The sequence below is a fragment of the Euleptes europaea genome, chromosome 2, assembly GCF_029931775.1.
Source record: "Euleptes europaea isolate rEulEur1 chromosome 2, rEulEur1.hap1, whole genome shotgun sequence".
Taxonomy (NCBI): Eukaryota; Metazoa; Chordata; class Lepidosauria; order Squamata; family Sphaerodactylidae; genus Euleptes; species Euleptes europaea.
The window spans coordinates 70,082,999-70,107,726 of NC_079313.1; the positions used below are offsets into that span (position 1 = coordinate 70,082,999).

Here is a 24,728-nt window from a genome sequence, read left to right on the forward strand (position 1 = left end):
TCTGAGCAGTTCTGTATAGTGCTGTGAAGGTGAGTGGAGCAATTGCTTATGATTTCCAAACTTGTTTCTTCTCTTCCTCACTATCTCAAGGTGGAACAAAAATCAGTTTTGCTGGTATTTTGTCATAATGGCACTCTTGGAAGCTGAACATAAGAAAGGCCATGCAGGATCAGACCAAGGTCCATCAAGTCCAGCAGTCTTTTCACACAGTGGCCAACCAGGTGCCTCTAGGAAGCCCACAAACAAGACACCTGCAGCAGCATTGTCCTGCCTGTGTTCCAAAGCACCTAATATAATAGGCATGGTCATCTGATCCTGGAGAGAATTGGTATGCGTCATGACTAGTATCCATTTTTACTAGTAGCCATGGATACCCCTCTCCTCCATGAACATGTTCACTCCCCTCTTAAAGTCTTCCAAGTTGGCAGCCATCACCACATCCTGGGGCAGGGAGTTCCACAATTTAACTATGCGTTGTGTGAAGAAATACTTGAAATATGCTATAATTATTTCAGTCTTAGAGTTCACCCTATCCTGCAAGTTTGAGGCAGGTAGGCATAAGTTTTTAAAAAATATCTTTCATTAAAACTCAATAATATCCCATTATACAACTAGAGACATTAAATGGAGCTTTCTGCAAGACTTTATTAAAGCCAACACGATCAAAGCTCAACAGATTATTCTGTTTTAAAAGATTAACTCTGTGGAAGGTAAAATGGCAGATTTAATATACAACTTAATGATGTGCAACCCATTAAACTAGTAAGCTAAGTAACAATGAACTCACAAGAAGGTTTAGCAGCTCCTGAGAACAAACATATAGAACAAAAGTTGAATTGCTTTGATATGTAAAATCACATATCCTGTTGGAGGTAAGTGTTGCTTTCTCATTGTCTGATGTCATGGGAATTTTTGAAAAGCAGCCATTTCAACATCAGCTAGGGAAATGATTCGAAATCCATTTTGGTTACTATCTAAAGTCACTTTTATATTTGGACTGCACGTGTTTAAACCAGTGTTTATTTGATAAACCGTACCAGGTACTAATTAAAAACAAACTTCTAAGAATCAAAATGTGAAGAATAGTCATCCAGAACCATGCAAAATCACTGGGAAAAGAAAAAGTATATTCATATTTGTTCTGGGCATTAGAATTTTCAAACAAATCTTTTTTTGGACAATGTATGGATGAGATTGTGTGGATAATATAGGAAAACAAAAATCCAGCAGAATCTCCAATGGCAGCTAAAGTAAGATCAGATGGAAATTGTTATACACTGAAGGAATTTGGCAGCTTAATGAAATAGCACAGCTATTTATATCTTGTATGATGTCCTTTCATACAAATTTTATGCAATTTGACGAGTTTGACTTATTTGTGTTCATATGTTTAAGTGGAATGACATGTATGAATTGGCGTTTAATAGACATATTCCAATAATTTCCTCATTACATCATTCATTTAAAAAGTACTTAAGATTTTTAGGTTGCGGCTTGAGGGAAATAGAGACAACCAGCATACTTTGTGGTGTGGTTAAATACAGCTTTTCTGTGTCACATTCAAAGCAAAATTGTAACTCAATGTTATGTTTGGAACATGGTCGATTCCTTTATTAACTGTTATACTTCTACATTTTATTCCACATAAAATATTTAACAGTGATCATTTAAACCGACAGGGTGTTTGGGAAATTCTCCATTGGAAATAAGCTGCCACAGATTTGATTTAAATCCGACAAACTGAAAGAATGCCTGCAATCTGTTTGAGAAGGGGAAAAAATCAGTTTAGCTGCCAGAATGTTCTGCATTTTTGATGCAAATATAAATGTTACTTTACAAAACCTTTTTTTAAAGGAGGGGGGAATATTTTAGCCCCTTAAGAGTTTGAAAACCTTTGTAAATGTGCCATGTTTAGATTTCTGTACTAAAGCACATGTGGTTGTTAATTGTACTATTGTTCTGGGATTTGAACCTCATTTTGAGCTCCTGCTGTTACTCTTAGTTAGATTTTGAAAGAGACTTCTGCACATAGAGCCAACATATCTGTAAAAGAATGAAAGCTAAAAGAAACAAAACCAAATGTTTTCCCCTCTGCCCTGAAAATAGCAGGGGCGATATAATAGTAGAATGATGAGTAACATGGAGATTGACAGAATGGCTGGAATGAAATATCGGCAGAAGGACTGGGTAAGGAGTGAAATCATCATAGGATTATTCTGCCCCAGCATATGGTGATGGTGTAATTTAAGTACAAAAAGGTAAAATGACTTTTTCTGGAGTGGAATTGAATCCCCTGCAGTATACCAACACTGACTGGGATAAAATAAGGTTTGAATGGGGGCTTTCAGTGAAATAAAGCAGGAGCCTCATAATTCCATTCTGCAGGCTTGCAATGCGTCTGATGGGAAAAGTCTGTACTGGCCTCTCCAAACAGTGAGCTGGATTGCACAGATCCATTATGGTAGCAGAGGCCTTCCCCTGGCCGACGATATGCCCTTCTACTGGAGGAAAGCTCTTCTGCTAGCGAAACAGATCCATGCAATTCAGCACGGTAGTTTCTCTGTTCTTTTCTCCATTCCCAGTCACTGATTCACCCTTGCCTTCAAAAACTACTAATTACTTTGCTGTGTTCTTTGCAAAGTGGGACCTTCCCTTTAGATTCTCAACCGCATGTCAAGCTTTTGATATGATGAAATGTTCATAACAGAGGAAATATAAATAGTAGCACTTCTAATCCCCACAATCCAATCATGTGGGCTGCTTCACTCACCATTGTCTCCACAGATCCATGTGACTGCCAGGGATTAGTGTGAGCTGGACTGGCACTGTTTTTCCTATACTGAGGGTACAGACCTGTAAGAAGAAACCTGACTTTTCCAAGGACCATTTCAGTGCTGCTGACCTAGTAATAGATTAGTGCAACTGATCTGGGTGACTATCATTAACCCTTATTCTTCTTAGGGCTAGGGCCAAATTTTGCCCACACTAGTCTCTGGACCAAAACAATGTCTTCTGATGGGCCATAAATATCTTCAGAAGGAGCAAGGACTGCCTGCCTGCTTTTCGGCATGTATTGAACCAATCCTGGACTTCTAGGAAGGCCTCCGATGCAGGAGAAAGGATGTGTTTTTGCCTCCCTCTCCCAGTATCAGAGGTACTGGGGCAGGTGAGTTACCCCTGTCACCCTGGGCTGCTGGATACAGTATCCTTATGGATCCTGAAGGCATTCAGTCCAGCCTGCCCTACATCATCACCAACCATGGGTACATAAAAACATCACCTCCTTGCTGGATCAGAGCCCTTGGGGAATATGTGTGTGTGGGGGGGGGGAGGGGGTAATGTCTTATTTCAAAGCCTTCTTTCTCTGATCTGTGGTGGTGATTTTTATGTCTACCATTGGCTGGTTTGGGCATCTTTCTTCTTTGCAATATGGCCTTGGGTGACAAGCAGACTGGTTTGAGCTGATGATTTCATTATTTTATGTGGAGCAAGCAGTCCTCTTTCCCAACCCCATTTATCTGTTTTTAAGCTCTCAGACTCCTGAGCTTGCTTTTGGTTAAAAAAAAAAGAATTGGGAAAAGATCTATGTAACTGTGTGTCATGTCTAGTTTGGGCCTTGAGAGACAGAAAGAATAAACTGGTGCCATCTCTGGAAGAAATCTGCACTAGGCAGCTTGGAAAATGTTCTGCTTTTCCTTTAGCTAGGCATACAAAGTGCTCCTTGCAGTCTGAGCAATGCCTCATTGAAAGCCAAGTGTCCCATTTATTCCCTGCCCGTCTCTAAAGTATACAGTCATTTTAGAAGGTGTGTGGGAAAGACTTCATGGTTCATAAATAAAAGAAATAAGGATGACTCTCAGCATCTCTTTAATAAGCCCCTGTCCTAGCAGTCTCAGAGAGAGATAGCCAACAGCTGACCGGCCCCTTGTGAGAACTCTTTGACTCTCTCAGCTAGACACTCCCTGCCCAATGCCAAGGAAGGGCATACATCATTTAGAATCCAGCATTCCATATCCCTAGGCCATCTTCTTCTCTGCCACAAATGCTGGCAGCGTTACTGAACTGCATCCAGCACTCCAAGCCCTGAGTAAGCATCCCATAGTGCTTTACTACATGATGACTATTAAACAGTTCTATATAGAACATTATATAGCTGTTTTTTAAAAGAAAAAAAATCAGAATCCAGCTAGGATTTGGAGACAGGGGGAGACAGTCTCTTTGTGGTCTCTTTTGGATGACTTCCGCATAACTGAAAACATGATGTTGCCCTTTCTACTGAGGTCAGACCATTGGCCCACCTAGCTCCACAGTGTCTACTCTGACAGGCAGCAGCTTTCCAGTCTCTCAGGTATGCGCTAACCTCTGCTATCTGAGATCTTTTAACTGGAGATTCCAGGAATTGAACCTGAGACCTTCTGCATGCAAAGCATGTGCTCTCTCGTAGAGCCTCAATATCTATGTGCATAAAAATGAAAAAATGATCTTCCCTCATTTGTCAAGATGTTTCCTTCTTCCCCTTTAAGTCTCACCACAAGGGTTACATTTACAGCCAGAGCACTACAACCCAGCACCAGTACAAGTTGCACCTGCAACAGAAAGGGAAGAAGAGACAGCGAGACATAGGCCTTTTATGCACAGGATGTTTGCATTGGATTTGCCACTCTCTAGACACACAGTATTTCCATTCAAATTCTCAAAACACTATGCACTGGGGCTTCCCCCCCAAAAAAAGAAAATTCCACGAGTACCTCGTGATCAATTATGCATCCCCAGCAAAAATGCAGAGCTTCTGAGTCCCTCCCTCTGAAAATGCTGCTTTGTAATTGGCTGTAGTGTATTTTTTTTAAAGAAGTCACCAACCCCTGCCAGCCCGCAGCAGGATTCTTTTATTTGAACTGAACTGAGTGGCCATTTTCAGCCAAAGCAGAGAAGGATCTGGACAACCCCCACCCCAACCAATTTGTTTCTGTCTATCTCATAAGATCATAAGAACATAAAAACACTTGCATAGCCATTTCCATTTCATCATTCCATTGGTAATCTCACACTCGCAAATGGGAAAAAAGCTCTCATGCCTATAAGGGGACGGCGGGAAATCAGCCTGGCTCTGTTCAATCCCAGGGACTGAGAACACTTGCTGTGAAACTGGGGCGGGGGGGGGGGGAACGGACAACATGGCTCTGTTGGATCCCCGAGGTCTGAAGCACTCGCTGTAAAACTGACCAAGAGGAGGGGATGGGGTGTGGAATCGGCCTGGCTCTGTTGGCTCCCTGATGTCTGAAAACTCTTGCTGTAAAACTGACCGAGAGGACGCTTATGAGAGGAAGGCGGGAAATCAGAGAATGGGCATGGGGAGACAAACCCAAAGCAAAACTATGCGCACAGGACTGGCTTTCGATTTGGGATCAATGCAGACTAAATTTGTGGCAAAACAGCATTCTCAAAACGCTGGGAAAACACAGGGTGGGAGCAAAATGACTTCTGAAGGTCAGAAAAATCATGCATAATTCCAATGAAACCCCAAAGCAGTCCAGCAGTGCTTGTAAGGCTAACTGCCCACGCATAAAAGGCCAAAAAGAAGAACAATAAGGAGACCAAGAAGGGTTTTCTTTCACATGGAAAAGCAATTCAGTTAAAACACTGCGCCTTGCTCTTGCTTTATGGTGCTTCTAGCAGTGGTCATTGTGGCCATCATTGCAGGACTGCTATTGAAATTAACGTATAAACAAGAAAACAATTTCTCTGGTGAACATATTACACGTGGAGACAAGAACGGTTATGAATTATGTTACTGCCCTGGGCCTAGCTTTGCTGGGAAAGGGCAGGGTATAAATCAAATCAAATTTTAAAAAATTATCTGCCTCTCTACCACCTCTTTCCCACTATTCATACCTTTTGGGCAAAAACGCATGGTCGCTTTATCCTCCTTTAATCCCTGTTTCAGCCAGGATTCAGCCTGGATCGAACGCATGCGTTTCACCTAATGTGCGTTCGATCCTGGCTAAAACAGGGATTAAAGGAGGATAAAGCGACCATGCGATTTCGCCCTTACAGTCTCTGGCCTCTCTCCTCTCTTGCTCTTGGTAATATAATAGTACACTGAATACACTCTGAATAAGGACTGGGTCACTTTTAGGTTCTGTATAGCTCCTTCCTTAGTGTTGGTTGTAAATAAATGCATGTAAACACTCATTGCAACAGAAGAAAGCAACACAGCTGTTTACAGTGTCAAGACACAAAGCAAGAGGAAGCAAAATAGAGTTCGCTACCAAATTTGCTTTTAACTGCATTTAAATTGTTTAAATGTGTTAATGTTTTTATGTTTGTCGCCTTGTGGAGTCTGATTGGGTGGAAAGGCTCCTAAAAATGTTTTATATTAAACAAACAAACAAAAGCATGCTCTTTTAAGCTGAGGTATTTCAGCATGGAAGTTCTATTTCACCACAGAGGTACTTCCGTGAAGCAAAATGTATTTAGCAGATTTTCTCTTATGAAAACAGCTACCATACATAATCGCTGTAACTGCCTGACTTGGGACATGAAACAATGGCCATTAACGCATGGCCATAATCGAATTTATTTGTCCCTGGTGTATCTCACGCATTCAAAAAATTGAACGCACGGGGACATAAAACAGGGACAAACAAATTCGGCTGCTTTCCCCGCCAGGTAGAAGTCACTGCCCGAACCTGGCCAGGAAAGCAGCAGCGGCACCTTTTCCTCCTCTGTTTTGTTTTTGTAATTCAGTTGCCAGCAGCGAAAGGGCCCAAGTCAGATCAGGACTGCAGCATAGGGGGAGAGGGGTGTAAGTCTCTCCCAACGTCATTTTATCAATCTAAAATGGACTGGAGATCAGCTATTTGCCCCATTAGGGAAGAAGTGTACTCATATATTTCCCAAAGCAGGGCAAATAGTGTGTCCCTGGGATCATTTTAGATCAGGAAAAAGGCACAAGGAAATGCATCCCAGACATAACTCATGGAAAACCTTAATGCACGGGTGTCCAACTCAGTTGTTGTGTTTGTCGCCGACTAATGGTGACCCCTTTCGGGGTTTTTATGGCAAGAGACTCAACAGAGGTGGTTAGCCAGTGCCTTCCTCTGCACAGCAACCCTGGTATTCCTTGGTTGTTAGAAGGTCCGGATATGACATAAATGTCACTTGGTCAGGCTGGGCCATGCCTCACCAGCCTAGATTGGAACAGGGGGTTGGCGGCTGCCTTGGCTGGCTCGCAGGCCGGATAAGAGCTCTCAAAGGGCTGGATCTGGCTCCCAGGCCTTATGTTTGACACCCCTGTCTTACTGTGTGGCTTGGCTATGAAGTTTTTTAACTGGAAATGCTAAGACTGGACCCTGGACCTTCACATGTAAAGCATGTATTCTGTCATTGAACCAGTCCCAAAGCTGCCTTGTACTGTAGATCATTGGTCCATTTAGCCATTGATCATTGTCTACTCTGACTGGCAGTCTCAGACATGTGTCAGTCAAGATACTTGAACTAGGGATGCCAAGAACTGGACCTGGGATCTTCTAGATACCAAAGTATGTTCTACACCACTGAACCACAACCCTTCCCTATCAAAGTAGACAATAAATGGTCAATGGGTTGTATCCAATGAACCAAGCAGAGCAATACTCAGATAATATGGCTTTCCTGTAACCCCCCCCCCCAGTTTTCTGTAATTCTATTCTGGGGGGAGAGTTAGGGGACCCTCACTAACAGGAACCATTTACTGTTTTCAGAATTTATATTGCTATAAGCTGTATTATGGATATTTGTGTAGAGAGACAGAGAGGGTATAAATATTTTAAATAAAAGTGGCAGTCTGCAGTGGGAGCAGGGAAATGGCAAAATTGCTCCCCTAAATTGATAGAAATGTCCTGGCAATGAGAAACAGCATTGGATGCAAAACAGTATCTTTCTAGCTGCTCCTGGTTGTTCTCCATTCTCACAGGAGGAGAAAATTGGAGTGGGGGGAGTAACATTTAGGATACGTCAACGTCACTTCTGGTTGCTGCATCTGTGATGCTGTAGGAATTTCTCCAACTACTGTGGTTACCGTACGGATTGTGGCAATGGGAGGGGGGTTGATGTCACTTCCAGATGATTACCTGGAAGTGACATCATAATGTCAGCAATGATCCCTCTCCCCACATTCCACACCTCAAAAGCTTCTAGGGATTGTCAGCACTGGGCTGGCAACTCTACATCTTACACAAATTTAATATACTTAGCAGAAGTTTTCCCTCTTAGAAAAAGATTATTTTTTATTTGAGCAGGTTTGCACATTCCTCCTGTTCTAAGCAGTTGGGGACCAAACCAGACATGATGCTAGGAGTTCAGTGAAAAAAGCCAACAACAGATAGCTCCATTCACAGAAACCCCAGCATCATGTCTGGTTTGGCCGTCAATTTCCTTAGATAAACTGATGGAATCCTAATTAGGGAGCTCTTTAGGTAATTGGGAATTTTGCTTAGAAGGTTGCTTTTTCAAAATAGGAAACAAAAAGATTGCACAAAGCCCCCTAAATTACAAATCTTTCTTTGTTACAGTTCTGTTTGAGAGCCAGTGGATTAGTTCATGTACATCAATTTAGACAGATCATGAGGAGCTTGCATAAAGATGGAAATTAGCAAACAGAATAATGGCCTTTAACTGCATAGTTAGTGTGTGGGCCACCCTCATTCCCACACATGATTCTGTGTTAGATGCAAACAAACACGCTTTCCAGTGCTTTGGAACAAGGCAGCAGAACAAACTTTTTGATAGTGTAACATTCAACTTGTTTTGTTTGCTCTTTTCTGGAAGGTGTACTTTTGTGCTTGGCAGAAATTTCCTCTGCAGTATAAAGAAGAAATAAATAAACCATAGGAGAAGGGGAGGTCCACTGGTGTTGAAGAAAAATCCCAAATGGCAACTCCAGTTTGTGGATTACCAGCCCCACAATCACCATAGTATGGCCATCTCTCCCTAATTTTGTCCCTTGAGCTAAATCTGTACCCAGTCTGGAATCCAAACAAAACGTCATGTACAAACTAGCCTATGAAATAAATCCAAAATATTATAAAGATTGCCAAACTTTGGTTAGAATACAAATGCTTAGAGTATAACAACAGTGAAACACTATTTCAGCGTGGGAAGCGAAATAGCAGTCTGCTATTGCTAAAATACAATCTCTGTTTTCAGGTTATCAAGGCAGCTTTCACTCTATACAGAACTGTTTCCACTATGGAGACTGCTACAGGGCAATGGATTCATCTGTCAACAGTGATGGACTTTCAGGGGAATCCCATTGCTTCAGCCCTCTGCGGCAAAATGGCTATCATATCCTCAGTGCATCTGAAGCCTCGACAGGTAATTTATACAGACTGTGTTGCTTTAATCATGCTTGGTATCTTTGCCCCAAAGAGGTATAACATCTATATTAAAAACTGGTTTTTATAAATAATTCAGATTAGGCCACTGATTTATTCTTGTGCCGTTTGTATAGAGTTAAATACTCAGATTTTGTGTTAACAGTTCTTATTCTCTATTTTCAAAAACTGGACTTTATTGGAATTCACAGTATATTCACAGCTGAACATCAAGGAAACAAAAGTAATGACTACAGGAGAATTACACAACTTTAAGATTGACAATGAGGAAATTGAAATTGTTCAAGACTTTCTATTCCTTGGCTCCACCATCAACCAAAAGGGAGACTGCAGTCAAGAAATCAGAAGGAGACTGAGACTGGGAAGGGCAGCCATGAAGGAGCTGGAATAGATTCTGAAGTGTAAGGATGTGTCACTGGCCACCAAGATTAGGTTAATCCATGCCATCGTATTCCCTATTACTATGTATGGGTGTGAAAGCTGGACAGTGAAGAAAGCTGAAAGGAAGAAAATAGATTCCTTTGAAATGTGGTGTTGGAGGGGAGTGTTACGGATTCCGTAGACTGCCAAAAAAACAAATCAGTGGGTTGTAGATCAAATCAAGACTGAACTGACCCTAGAAGCTAAAATGACTAAACTGAGGCTATCATATTTTGGTCATGTCATGAGACCACAAGAGTCACTGGAAAAGACAGTCACGCTAGGAAAAGTTGAGGGCAGCAGGAAAAGAGGAAGACCCAACAAGAGATGGATTGACTCAATAAAAGAAGCCACAGCCTTCAATTTGCAAGATCTGAGCAAGGCTGTCAAAGATAGGACATTTTGGAGGACTTTCATTCATAGGGTTGCCATGAGTCAGAAGCGACTTGACGGCACTTAACACACACAGTATATGTGTCAAGCTAGCAGTTACTTGAAATGTGCAGATGCTGATGCAGCTTCTGGCAATGTCTAGTTGAGACCAATGTATGATTTTACATCTAGCAAAAACATCACTAGAGTGCTTCAACATTACCGTTTCAACTAGACAGCAGAGAATGCAGGAAAGAGATATGGATTGATGGTAGCCACAGATTTCAGGTAATATCTAGTTTGGTCAGCTGATCTGCTAACTTTGTTGACTAAAAGGGCAAGCTTGCATCTTCCGGAAAGATAAAAACAAAATTAGCATTTTTGATGGTTTTTAATTGCCCTTACAATTGATGCCTGTGGTTTTAATGTCTATATTGAAGTTCACAAAAAAATAATTAATTGTTGTAGGAACTTTGACTTTATAAAACCCTAATAATATATCAAAGGAAAGAGTTATAAACTCAAGTTGTCTTGGACAAAAGTGCACTACAGTATTGGCTACACTGTGTACAAAAGAGACTGCAGTTTTTTAAAAAAATGATATAAAATTATATAATTATTTACATAGTTTTAAATCTTTTTTTTAAAATTACAGTCACTTTGGTGCACAGTGCATGACAACTTCCCTCAAACCAACTTTCAAAGCGCATGTTTAAAAACTGAAGATGTAAAACTGGATATTGCCCATTTCTCCATATTTTACTTTAGCAAAACCATCGCTGGCAGTCAGATTAATTGCCTAACAATCTTTTAACTGGAGCAAAAGCTCAGATGCCAAATTGCATCAGAATTAAATGCATCATTCAATCCAGAGCACTTTGCTCCATCCAAACAAGTAAGTAAGTTGGGTTAACAACCTGTTCACATTGAGGTATGTCAGAGCACTACTAAATCTGCTCTTCCTTCCACCTCCCTTGCATTATCACCTCCATTAGAAACTTGTCTTCACTGTAGCTATGAGTTTCACGCAGACAGTGGTGAGTTAAAGCCAACTGAACCAGCAGTTGACTTACAATCCATTCCTGAGGAGGGGGTGGTTAGGTGCAGCCACGCCACCTCCAAAGCAGGATCCAGCCCCCCCACCCCCCAGAGGCAGAAAGCTCAAAGCTGCCCTTACCTACAAGCCCCGTGGAACCGCAGGAAGGGCAAAGGGGGTGTTCCTGGCCCAAAAGGAGTTAGGAAGCTGCATAAAGGCAGCTCTGCCCCCGGGAATGCCTTCCAGGATGCCGGCGCAGGGAAATACGCTGGGAGAACGCCGGCGGAAAGCCATGCTGGTGCCTGAGCCCCGTGCAGCGGCATGGTATCCTGTGGCTGGCATGAATGCCCCCCATGTTGGCGTAAGTGCCCTTGATTTTGGGTTGAATGGGCACTTATGCCGGCCTGGGGTCACGCCGACTCCTAAGGAGCTTCAGGTTTGCAGCTTTATACCATTTCACTCTATACTGAAAATATCTGGGTTAGCCCTGAGTGTTGTCATGGCTGTTGTCATGGAAAATGCTTATGTGAGAAGTAATTCAAGAAGCTGGTAAGTAAAGGGCTGTGAGAAACTGGGGAGCAGATTGACTGGTGGGCAGAACTCATTATGAATATTTCAGTTACAAGCTATGTCAATTGCTTGAGAGGCCGCAAAGAAGCTCAGCTCCAATTTTTCTTCTTATTTAAGGAGGCATTTATGCTGAGCCTGGCTTTAACTAATTCAGTGCAACACTGGTATTCATAAATTAGTCTGTACTCATAAGAGAATACAAACAGGTTAGTCATGTGCCACATGACATTGTCCCTTCAGAGAAAGGGTCTGAGGTCTCAGTTTGTGTGCGGATGCAGCACCTAAAGCCTAAGCAACATGAATTAGCACAAAGGAAAAGTCAGATGAAACATTCAGTCTTCTCTTCGCCTTTTGGGGTGTTGTTTTCTGCCATTCTGATGTTGCTAAAACATCCTTTCTGTTAAAATCAGATTTAAAGTGTGGATTGGCAGACTGCAGTATTTAAAGAACAGCCTAAATAAACCTTTCAAAAGAAATCACAGAATAATACCATATCAGGAAACCCATTACAACAGCTACTGATGGTTCTGTCTGGGGGTTAAGCTACCAAGAAATATTTCAGATAGTTTTAGTTTTAGAAAGTTTAGGTATGAAAATTTTAAAGGCTTGTTGCCTCTTTTTTAAATGTATAAACACATATAAACTTGTAAATCTGCAAAATACGTAAATATAGACCATCATCACATTCCAGTGAGGATGTGAAAAGGAAAAAGAGTGGTATATAAATTATAAACTCTACTAATTGCATAATGAAATACCTTGCTGCACATTAGTTAATCTATGAGCATGATTCCAACAAGTAATAAAACGAATGCCATTGGTCTATAAATTTTTCTTGTCTGTATGAGGCAAATATTTGGACCCTTAAACAAAACAGCATACAACCTATGTAAGTATCTTCTAATTTCTGTATGCAAAATAGAGCTATTTGGTTTAGCGAGACTCCTTGGGGCTTGGTTTAAACTTGTTTTTCTTGCTTTTATGGAACCATCAACATAAAGTGTGATCTCATCTACCAGGAATGCAAAACATGACACAGTGCTACACTATAAATTCTGAAGAAGTGAGCTGTGGCTTAGGAAAGCTCATACCCTACCAGAAAATATTCTTGTTAGTCTTTAAGGTGCTACTGGACTCTTACCCTTTTCTACTACTATAAATTCTATTAACAGCCAATATGTTTTTTAAAATTTTTGGTCCAAGTCTTCAATGATTTATGCTATTTGGAACTTCTGAGATGTATGCTTGTCCTGGTGTTTCATTGTCCATGAATCATCTTTCCAGGAGTCCAAAAGGTCTGCTGGGGATAGAGGAATATAGGAAAGACCTGCATCTCCCAGTACCTTCCACTGACAGGTCTCCCAAAAAGTTTGAAATGGGATAATAATCTCTTAGGTTCTAATTGCATAGGGGAGCTGGAAAGCTGATTTCAAATTGATTTATTTATTTAGCTATTTATATTCTACTTTTCTCTCCATTGGGAACCCAAACAGATTTACAATATCGTTCTCTCCTCCATTTTATCTTCACAACAACCCTGTGAAGTAAGTTAAGCTGACAGTGCAATCCTAAGGGAGGGTTACGGTGGGCACGGGGATGGCACAGCCTATGCAGCCTCCTGAGCAGCTTGCTGCTGAGCGCAAGCCGAAAATGCTGTTTTTGAAAAACCATGAAACTGCTCCATAGGGTTTAACTGGACTGTGCCACCAATTTGGCAGCTGCAAATTAGCACCTTCCAAAGGGGGCGTTCCCAGGGCAAAAGGGCTAAAGGACTAGTCAGCCCTACCCCAGGAATGCCCCCTTTGGCACCAGTGCAAGCTCCTGCACCAGAGCTATGCTTCCATGGTGGCTGTGCCGGTGCCCAGGTGAGGTGCTCCCTGGGCCGCTTCTTGCCATCATTGTAAGTGGCCCTGCACTGACCACTTTAGATGGTGTAAGTGGCATCTCCACCAGCACTCCAGAGGCGTTTCGCCCCGCTTTAGTTTGCTCTGTCCGTATGTGACTGGCCCAGTGTCACCCAACAAGCTTCCATAGCAGCGTGGGGATGTGAACCTGGGTCTCTCAGATACGAATACACCACACTGGTCGATTATGCATGGGAGTTTTACCTGAGGTTCGTTGCTCGCTGGACCCACACTTTCCTGTTGGGAGTCTATGCACCAGCAGTCTCCAAGATCAAATCGGGAAGTATTTGAATCCCCACCCCTTGAAATGCTGCTTCGTAATTGGCTGTAGTGAGAGAAAGGTTATTGCCGCATAAAAATGCATTTTAAGAACATAAAACAAAAATGGAGCAATCTGAAAAAAAGAGGGGGGGAAATCCAAGCCTCAGTTTTAAAAAGCTTTTCTTCTGCTCAGAAAGAGCTCTGAGGAAGCATTTGAATCCCCGCCTCTTTACACGCTGCTTTGTAATTGGCTGTGAGAGAAACCAAGCTTATGTGTCCCGTGCTTTGCCTTATGCATGGGGATTTCACCCCGGCTGAGCTCAGGGAGATGGAAGAATTGGGTTAACAGAGGAACAGGAAGTCCCAGGACTTGTGAGGGCTGGCAGCAAGATCATCTCTAATAGAGAGAAAACTCATGTATAACTCCAAGGAACAACCGAGACAGATGAAAAGTTAATGTGAGTAAAAGTACCCATGCATAAACAACCACTGGCTATTTCTTTTGCAGCTGCTCATATGGCTGGACAAGACATAGTTTAAAACTGAACAATTACTTTCCTGATGATCTGTGTAAGTGACTGAAAGCTGGAGCTACTGCATAATGATGATGAATGTTCATAAATCAGGGTCCCATTGTACCAATAATATGCACATATGTCTGATGACTTATATTAAAAATATAAGGAAAAAGGCCAGTTCATAAAACAGCCATAGGGTATATCCATTAGGATTGCATTTTAGGAATATGTTCTTGACACTCCTGATCCGGAAATAAGAAACTATCACTTTGTGCTTTGTCTTGAGCGTATGTGGCTACCAGTTCGATGTCCTGCCAACAGAGCATTTTTTTGTGTAACAATACTCAGTTGTACTAAATACCGGCAACTTTTTGGGGGGCTGTCCCAAGTCCAGCGGAGAATCGGTGGAACCTGGCGCACTGCCTACTAGTACGTCTATCAAAACATATTAACTGGACAGCACCAAGAAGCCTGTCCATAGACATTTGATGGTAGAACTTCAGTGCAAATGATGGTTAAATTATCATTACCTCCAATGATGATTTGTCTATATTGTGCTATGTGAAGCAAAAGCAAATGTCTGTTTTTCCACACTGGCACGTGTTAGGAAGCCGCTGTATTATTATTATTATTTTACATGTTGTGAGGCATCCTTAGTTTTGTAACTTTATTCCAAACGACAAGTGACAGCTCAGTTGTGTGCCTTCTCTCCCACAAGGGAGGCAATTGTGAGGAGACGAGCTGCTTTGCATTTTAAAAACAAACAGTGGGCAGGGAAAAAGTTGTCCAACTGAGCATCACTTGCAATTTGAGCTTTGGACTCGGAGGGCATATGCCACTTAGCAGTGTTAATCGGTCTTGTGTCTTTGCTATACTTTCAGGCTATGAAGTTATATCTGAAGCACAATGTGTATCGGAAGAAGTCGTCATCAACGGGGCAGAGGAGAATAATGGATTCTTCCAAAATGGCACCTTTGATCACTGTTTTAATCACATCCCTCCCATCTATACAGATACCTAAACCAGGCTTGAATCTTGTTTTTCTTTACCATGCTTGTAATGCCTTTTGTATTTACAGAATTGTTGTCCAACTATTTTTACTGTATTTAGTCTGCGGCATTGTATGTGCTCATTTAAGTCAACCCTTCACATTTACCAACCCATTTTTATAAAGGAATATACTGTATAATTATTGGAACCTATTCTTTTGCTGTGGCACTTTGAAAATGATTCTCTTAAGGGAAAAGGAAGAGCATCTGAAACTGCTTGGTGTGTAAGTCCTTTTTAGTAAAATATAAATCTAAATTATATAATATGCTTGTAAAGATTCCCCCCCCCCAAGTATGTTTTCAATTTAAGAATGCTGGTTCCTTTAATCACAGTTAATCCATTGGATGTTTTCTTGACTATAAAAGGACTTCTTTTAAAAGTCACAGACCTCATGTACATAAACATTTTCACTTGCTGAGCTGGTTTTATACTTTCAGTTTTACAAGAAAGCATTAAAAACTGGAAACAAGTCTATTGTCTCTTTGTTAAACCTTCTCTGCCTTTCTGATAAACATAAACATCAGTCATAGAGCCCATAGAATAAAACTTCAAAATGACAGTTTTATGTAACCATTCCAGAGGCTGCCATTTTGACAGTCACCTGAACCCCTTACCTGTAAGTTCCCACACAACTCTTCTTTCTCTAAAGGTGGTATAACTGATTTATCATAGATTCTTATCACATGCCCACCAACAGCAAATGTTGACATGGCACTAAAGCAAGTTTGTGTTACTGGACCCAGAGATCAAGAGGGAATTGCCCAACCCCCAGACATTACAGTAGTGGAACCTTTTCCCTTTAATTATCCATCTGTTTAAGTCAAGGGGAGCCTTGATGAGAGTTCCTGTAGGCAGCATTCTATTACCCTTGTGGATTTCTACATACAGATGAGTATGTCTACAATCAGGTGTGGTACAGTCAGTGTGGTACAGTCGTTAAGAAAGGTGGTTTGGAGCAGTGGACTCTAATCTGGAGAACTGGGTTTGATTCCCCACTCCTCCACATGAGCGGCGGACGCTAATCTGGTGAACCAGGTTGGTTTCCCCACTCCTACCCAGGAAGCCAGCTGGGTGACCTTGGGCTAGCTAGTCACAGCTCTCTTAGAGCTCTCTCAGCCCCACCTACCTCACAGGGTGTCTGTTGTGGGGAGGGGAAGGTGATTGTAAGCTGGTTTGATGCTTCCTTAAGTGGTAAAGAAAACTGGGCATATAAAAATCAACTCTTCTTCTTCTTCAGGAATGGGGCAGGGTGTGTATAATCACCACCACCCAAAAGCGTGCTTACATCATAGGAGTGATCCATGCACAGAAAGAGGTTTTTGCACATGGTCTTTTCCCTGCTTGATTGTGGTACATGTTAAATATTTTTATTGGGTCCACCTTCACTCAAAAGGTGCCCCCAAGCATCCAAATGATACATAAAGTGCACAGATGACTTTTAAGTTCTTAAATCCATTATGCTATATCAACAGAGAACCAGTGTGGTGTAGTGGTTAAGAGCGGTGGACTCTAATCTGGAGAACCAGATTCAATTCCTCACTCCTCCACATGAAGCTTGCTGGGTGACTTTGGGCTAGTCGCAGTACTCCGAACTCTCTCAGCCCACATGGAGGCAGGCAATGGCAAACCACCCCTGAACGTCTCTTGTCTTGAAAACCCTGCTGGGTCGCCAAGAGTCACCTGTGACTTGATGGCACTTTCCGTCAAGTCACATGAAGAGAGTCTATTGTAAAAGCAAACAAATTTAATATGCTGTTTAAAAACACAGAAAGAGTCCGGATGACTTTAAACTTCAACAATAGGCCATGGCTGTATCCCCCTCTAGTGGCTAACTGAAAGGTAAGGATACTTTTATATTGCTGTTAGATTTGAGTCAGTAGCACCTTAGAGACAAACCAGAGTTTCAGGATGCCAGCTTTCAAGGGTCAAAGCTCCCCTCCCTCCTCACAAACAGCGGAATCGAAGTGGAGACCTGAATCCTTTTATCCTAGTCAGAAGATGGGAGGGGTGTTGTACAGAATGCTTGTAAAGCAGGGGTGGGGAACCTTTTTCCTGTCAAGGGCCATTTGCACATTTATAACATAATTGGGGGCCATACCGGGTGTAGATCTCCCGGCCAAGGGGTGGGGGGCGGAAAGACTAGGGTTGTCAGGTCTCCAGCCACCACCTAGAAGTTGGTAACCCTAGGAGAGGCTATGGAGAGAAAGGGAGAGAAAGAAGGAAAGGAAGGCTAGGAAGGAAAGCTAGGGTTGCCAGGTCTCCAGCCTGGAAACCCTAGGAGAGGCTATGCAAAGGAGGGAGAGAGGGAAGTATGGAAAGGGAAGGAGGCTTTCGTCCCCCACACGCATGCACACATGCCTGTAAAGGATGCAAAGGTGCAATACATGTTGTAATCAGCTTGATTAGAGCAGAGGGGGAAAGCTTGGGGGCAGAAAATTAGCATCTGGAGTAAGATAAAAATCCTGTGTCTCTATTCAGCACTGGTTGGTTCATTGTTCTCAACTTGTGAATTAACTCGAGTTCAGCAGCCTCCTGCTGTAATTTCCCTTTGAAATGTCTTTGTTTGAGGACTGCCACTATTAGGTTAGAGATGGAATGACCTGGAAGATTTAAATGTTCTCCCACTGGTTTTTGAGTGTTGCAGTTTTTAATGTCGGATTTATGTCCAATTATTCTTTTGAGTGGGGATGACCTATTTGTCTGATGTAGAGAGTGGAAAGGCGTGTCTGACATTTGATGACATATATCACGTTGGAAGATGAACAAGTGAACGAACCTAAAATGGTATGGCTGGTGTTGTTAGATCCAGTTATTGTGTTATCAGAGTGGATATGGAGACAGAGTTGGCATCTTGGTTGGTTGCAGGCCCTGGTCCCAGAGTCCGTGTCCACGTTTGGAAGGTTATTGCTGTGGATGAGAAGTTGTTTAAGGGCAGGAGGCTGTCTGTGGGCAAGAAAAGGTTTGCCTCCCAATGCCTTAAGAGAGAAGTATCATGGTCCAGCATAGGTTGTAGGCCATTAATGATGCGCTGAACTGTATGTGGCCTCCAGTGGTGTTCTGTTGTTGTTTTGTTTGAGCCAGCCTTGTAGCAGGTTATCCCTTTTTTACACTGCAGTGAGAGAGGGCAGAACAATCCTTTCCCCAGAAGTCAGCAAGACAGGCTACAATGCTGGGGTAGTTTGCATAAGCAAGCGCAATTTAGGATTTTTGTATCTCATCCTTTACTTTTCATGTCTACTGACTGCTGGTGACATCTGCTGATCCTTATTATTTTTAGTGCAAGTGTCAAAGCATTACACTTCTTAGAAGTTAAAGCAGTCCCCCCAACTGAGCTAAGGGTCATACAAATGCAGAGGCTACGTCTGGGGCTGGAGCAGGTAGGCACCACCCAACAGAGCCTGGCCCTGGACTTTTTTGGCGGCTGCAGCCCCGCAGAGGACGAAAAGTAGGCTGCTGAACCCAATGCCCTCTCCATGGCATCCTCAACACTGTGCTGGGCCGCCCCCTATTGCCAAACAGCTGATCGTCAGGGGAGGGGAAGCAAGAAGCAGGCAAGAATGGCTTGCATCATCATCTGAAACCTACCCTCCAGGTAGGACTGGAACCACTGCAGAGTGGTGCCTCCCAATCCCAGCCCAGAAAGAAAAGAATATCATGACTGATGGTGTCAGAAGTTGCTGAGAGGTCCAGAAGAATCAACAGAGTTGTACTTCCTCTATGTATCTCCCAGTACAGGTCATCTACCAGGGCAACCAAGGCTGTTTCAGTCCTAGAACCAGACCCAAAATCAGATTGGAAAGGATCTAAATAATCTGCCTCAACCAGGAAAACTTGAAGTTGTCCAGCCACCACCAGTTCAACCACCTTGCTCAAGAATGGAATATTTAACACTGGTCAATAGTCATTGAGATCTCCTGGGTCCATGGTAGGCTTCCTTGGAACTGGGTGCCAAAGTCTGTTTTCAAGGTTGGGGCAACCACCTCCACCCTCAAGGCATTAACTACTTCTTGGATCCAGGCAACTAGTCCCCCCTCCCGAGCCAGTTTAAGTAGCCAGGAAGGTAGGTTTGCCAGTCTGGATATGATGTAATTCTGCGAGATCTCCAGGCCCCACCTAGAAGTTGGCAACTCTCCAGGAAGGGCAAGGGTTGTACAAGTAAGTGGTAGGCTTCAAACCTCCAAGGATCCTATCCACATCCTCAGAATGAATAAACTGAAAGGTATCCCAAACAGCTGAACAACCCGGCACCCTGGCAAAATCTGATCCTGTAACTGCTCAGGTAGAGTCCAATTTGGAACAGATACCAGAGATTTCATCCATCATGTGCTGAGCAAAATTATAACAGCAGGCCACCGAGCAGGCCACCTCCTATCGGTCAGATCCTAAGAGGCCTCTGGCCACTATAGACTCTTGGTACCCAAGCAAATAGTAATCTGTTTGTGACAAAGAAATCATCCATTCCCCCACCTTTGGATCACATTCTTCCTGCCCAGAACAAAATACCAGATCAAGAGTGTGACCTGCACAATAAATAGGACTAGTTACTACCTTTAGCTCCATTTGATTTCAGTGAAAACTGGAGCTCTGTAAGTGAGGATGGGCTGAGGTCCCTCCTTTCTGCAAAATTATTAAAAATTAAATTTAGGAGCTTGTTATAAATGTCAGGTTCTTAACTGAATGCAAGATCCAGTCAGGCTCTTGACATGAGTTTAGGCCAGGTTCTGGCCACATAGATTACAGCATAACATAAGAAAGGCCAATGCTGGATCAGACCAAGGTCCATCAAGTCCAGCAGTCTGTTCACACAGTAGCCAACCAGGTGCCTCTAGGAAGCCCAAAAACAAGACGACTGCAGCAGCCTTATCCTGCCTGTGTTCCACAGCACCTAATATAATAGGCATGCTCCTCTGATACTAGAAAGACTAAGTATGCATCATGACTAGTATCCATTTTAACTAGTAGCCATGAATACCCCTCTCCTCCATGAACATGTCCACTCCCCTCTTAAAGCCTTCCAAGTTGGCAGCCATCACCACATCCTGGGGCGGGGAGTTCCACAATTTAACTATGCGTTGTGTGAAGAAAGACTTCCTTTTATCTGTTTTGAATCTCTCAACCTCCAGCTTCAGCGATGACCCTGTGTTCTAGTATTATGAGAGAGGGAGAAAAAGTTCTCCCTGTCCACTCTCTTCACACCATGCATAATGTTATAGACCTCTATCATGTCTCCCCTTAACCGCCTTCTTTCCAAGCTAAACAGCCCTAAGCGTTTTAACCACTCCTCATAGGGCAGTTGCTCTAGTCCCCTGATCATTTTGGTTGCTCTTTTCTGCACCTTCTTAAATTCTTTAATCCAAGCTAATTCATGCACCCAAGACTTTGTATATTCCTTCTTAGCTAAAGATTGCAAAGCCTGTTTCTATTTAAAAAGAACATATAATATTATACATATATTCAATCCAGACAGTAGAGCAAACTGTTATTAATTAGAAGAATAACAGTTTTTAAAGTCCTTATGTTGTCTTAGTTTTCTAAGACCTGCTTAACATCCTGCTTAAATTATTTTCTTTGTATACATAATTTAATAACCCAGCGTTGTTGTCTTAAGACCTGATCCTTTTGTTCCAGCTACAAACAGAGTCTATGCCATTAACAGCTGCATGACATTCAGCATTGAAATGCGTTGCTAAGGAAAACAGGACCTCCTGAATTTCTTCCTGCCACGAAATGGGGCCTCAGTCCATACAGGTGGCAACTTTTGCACTCCTCTAGTATACACTTTTCAGAATCAAGGGCGTTCTGGTGCTAAAACCAGGTTATTCCCCTCTGCCAAAGCCAAAGGAAATATAGGAGCTAGCTCAAATACACACCAGCCATAACTACTGTGCTTGAGGAAAGATGTTAGCTGTCTTAGCTTGCCAACTCTGGTTTGGGAAATTCCTGGAGATCGGGGGTGGTGGTGGTGGAGTTTGAGCAAGGGAGGGAGCTCAGCGAGGATGTAATTCCATACAGTTCATCTTTCAAAGCTCAGTTACTCCAGGAGAACGGATCTCTGTAGTCTGAAGATCAGCTGTAATTCTGGGATTACACCAGGCCCCATCTGGAGGTTGGTAACACTAAATTCCTTTTACTCTTCTTGCTGCTGGAAACCAGATTCCTGCCCTGTAATGGGAGAGTTAGCTGCTTTTCTTGAAATAAACTGTTTGGAGATCATTATGATCTTCCAAATATAACAAAACTTTCCCAAATGCCCAGCTATTCCAAAATCCAATGCTGTTTTAACATCATGTTACCTTATGTCTTCCAAATCTCAGACAAAATTAAGATACTTTACATGTAGTCACAAAATTAGATCAGACTTGTGAAATGAGCCAATTATTCTTCTGCAGGTTGGTGTCCATTGCTTGTTTTCGTTAACGATTTTAAATTAATAATAGTAATAAAGTAAATAAATGATTGCATATGAAGGGAATTAACTGGCTAGTGTTCTAATATGATGGTTGATGGTGGCAACTGTACAAGAAAATAAGAAAAACACTTATTTTGTATTTATAGTAATGACAACCAATATGGAACCAATTAGAGCACATTTGAACGTTCTTTTTGTCTACAATAGATCATTAAAGGAACAATGTAAAATGATTATTACTTAATCAAATCCATATGTTTAATTATATAATGATAACATATTGTTATTAGTGATTAAAAGAAATGGAGAAGTACAAGGGCACAGAGAGAGAACAGACAGTAGCATTCTGTTCCATACCAATATCAGTAAAAAGTTCCCACTCCAAATTTAACCATGGTGTATGTTCCCCAGACTCATCTAGAATGAGCCTGTTTGCATTAAATACGAGGGCAAATATTAAGAGCTTTTTTAATTATTATTAAACTCTGGAACAAGCTAGTTTCTCAGCAGGTTTTCAGAATTTGGAAGACCTTAGAAGTCTGTGTATTTTGGCTGCATCATCTGACCAGGCATCCCTGGCCATAGAGGCAGTCATACTATGCAAGACGTTTTATAAATATGACTAAGCTACACAAAGGATTGAAGTAATTTTTTTTAAAGACCATGCAATCAGATTTTCAAGACATATGAACCTTTAAAGGTATCAACAGACTAGGCCCCTTATAATATTATTATTACTATTACTATTATTATTATTAACAACAACAACAATAATAACATGTTATTTATATTTCGTCCTTCCCCGCCAAGCTGGTCTCAGGGTGGCTTACATCAGCATAATAAATACATAATACAATAACAATTAAACCATTCCAACTGTGCAGAACAGGGCTTTCTAATCTCCTACAGGAGAGTTGTCTAATGGTGACCTCCATTTAACTTGATGTCATACCTCGGGAGAGGGAATGAACAACCAGAACTAATACTTAGAGAAACAACATAGGAAAAGGGGGGGGGGGAGAGGAAGGCAAAATCAATCAACAAACAAGGAAAGGAAGAGAAAGGGAACGGGGGTGGGGACGAGGAGGCCAGCTGCTGGATGACACCATCGCTGCCCTCAACCACAGCCCTGGAGGAACATCTCTGTCTTACAGGCCCTGCGGAATTGGACTAAGTCCCACAGGACCTTGGTCTCATTAGACAGAGAGTTCCACCAGGCTGGGGCCAAAGCCGTGAAAGCCGTGGTCCTGGTCGAGGACAGCCAGGCACTCTTAGGGCCAGGGATCTCCAAGATGTTTTTATCAGCCACGCACAAGGCTCTCGGGGGTGTATAAGGAGAGGCGGTCCCAAAGGTACAGTGGTCCCAGACCATTTAGGACTTTAAAAGTTAATACCAGAACCTTGAACTTGATCCAGAATTCAACCTGGAGCCAGTGCAGCTGGCGGAGCACCAGTTTCCCATCTCCTACTGGGATGGGCTCAGTCAAAGTCTAAAGGCTGGAGGTATGCAAGCCCACTATCTGGGCTGTGTAATGAAGCAACCCAGACACGGGTGATACACCCAGCTGCCCAGGTAATATGGCAACACTAGTCTGGGGTGGCATGGGCGCTGGACAAAGAATTGGGTCCTAGGCACCATCAGCTTCAGAGACAGTGGAAAACTCAGCAAAAGACCAGCCTCACTTTGCTTGCATTCAAGTCAAGAAACCGACGTCATGGTCAACCTTCAACAACTACCAGAATCCCCTCTAGGGATCCAGATTCTGTCATTTTATTCCTTTACTCGACTGGAACACTGTGATGTTTTCTTGCTACGGATAAGCTGTCCAAAACAAGGCTGCACTTGATATACTTTCTAATTAATTAAACTAGTTAAGTAAAGTGAGAAATTCTGAATTCCTAGAGAGGCTTTTTCCTGCTGTTTCCTTGCATCAGGGGTCCCCAGTGTGGCACCATGGAGCGCGCTGATACTTTTCCTGGTGTCCACCAAGTATTTTTAGGAAATGGGTGGGGCCAGTTGTGGCTTTTGCCCCGCAGTTCTTCTGATTGGCCACTGGAGATCTGATTGGGCAGATTTTTCAAAAGCTTTGACAGCAGCTGCCACCTCAGCACAAGGATCTTCAGTGGATGACAGAAGGTAATCTGAGTGTACGCAAGAAAACATTGTGATGGGAAGAATCAACATATTCTCATTTGGAACCAATTTCAAGATGATCCTTTGCTTTGTTGTGGGAAGCAACAGCATGAACAAAGGGTGATGTCAGCTCTTTCTATCAATATTCAAACATGCTTTAACTACCAGTCCTCAATGGATGACAGCATTCTTGTCCCTCTGCTTACACATGTTGGATTACATCATTAGGCTTAAATTCATGGATGCCAAGGCTGCGCCATGCAAAAACTACATGGAAACATTAATGTTAGTGTAATGTTGGACTGAGAGAGAGAGATGTTGTAGATGATCTAAAACATTCTTAGATTAATCCAGGATCATGAACGTACTGCAAGTGCTCAGACAGATCCATGAATGCGGGAGCAACATACATATTAGCAAGTGACAGGTATGCACAGTATTACGGTAGACTCCAACTACCTATGGCCCAGCTGCTACCACCAGCTTGGCAGTGCTATCCAAAACACAGTTACACCTTACAAGCCTGTGGATTTCGAGAGCTATAACTTGGGCTGCCAGGACTGCCACTATGGTGGGAAGCCTCCTGCTGTAGGGTTGCCAATCTCCAGATACTAGCTGGAGATCTCCTGCTATTACAACTGATCTCCAGCCAATAGAGATCAGTTCACCTGGAGAAAATG

General features: G+C 42.5%; 1 protein-coding gene across 1 annotated transcript in view; it reads left to right on the plus strand.

Annotated features, from left to right (window-relative positions):
* The window catches only part of GLIS1 (GLIS family zinc finger 1), a 231,663-nt gene extending 215,938 nt beyond the window's left edge, over positions 1 to 15,725 (plus strand). The window contains exons 9-10 of the mRNA XM_056844412.1: positions 9,187 to 9,354; positions 15,337 to 15,725. Of these exons, the coding sequence (XP_056700390.1) occupies positions 9,187 to 9,354; positions 15,337 to 15,476 (308 nt within the window). The 3' untranslated portion in view covers positions 15,477 to 15,725. The remainder of the gene's footprint in view (positions 1 to 9,186; positions 9,355 to 15,336) is intronic.
* The last annotated feature ends 9,003 nt before the right edge of the window (positions 15,726 to 24,728 follow it).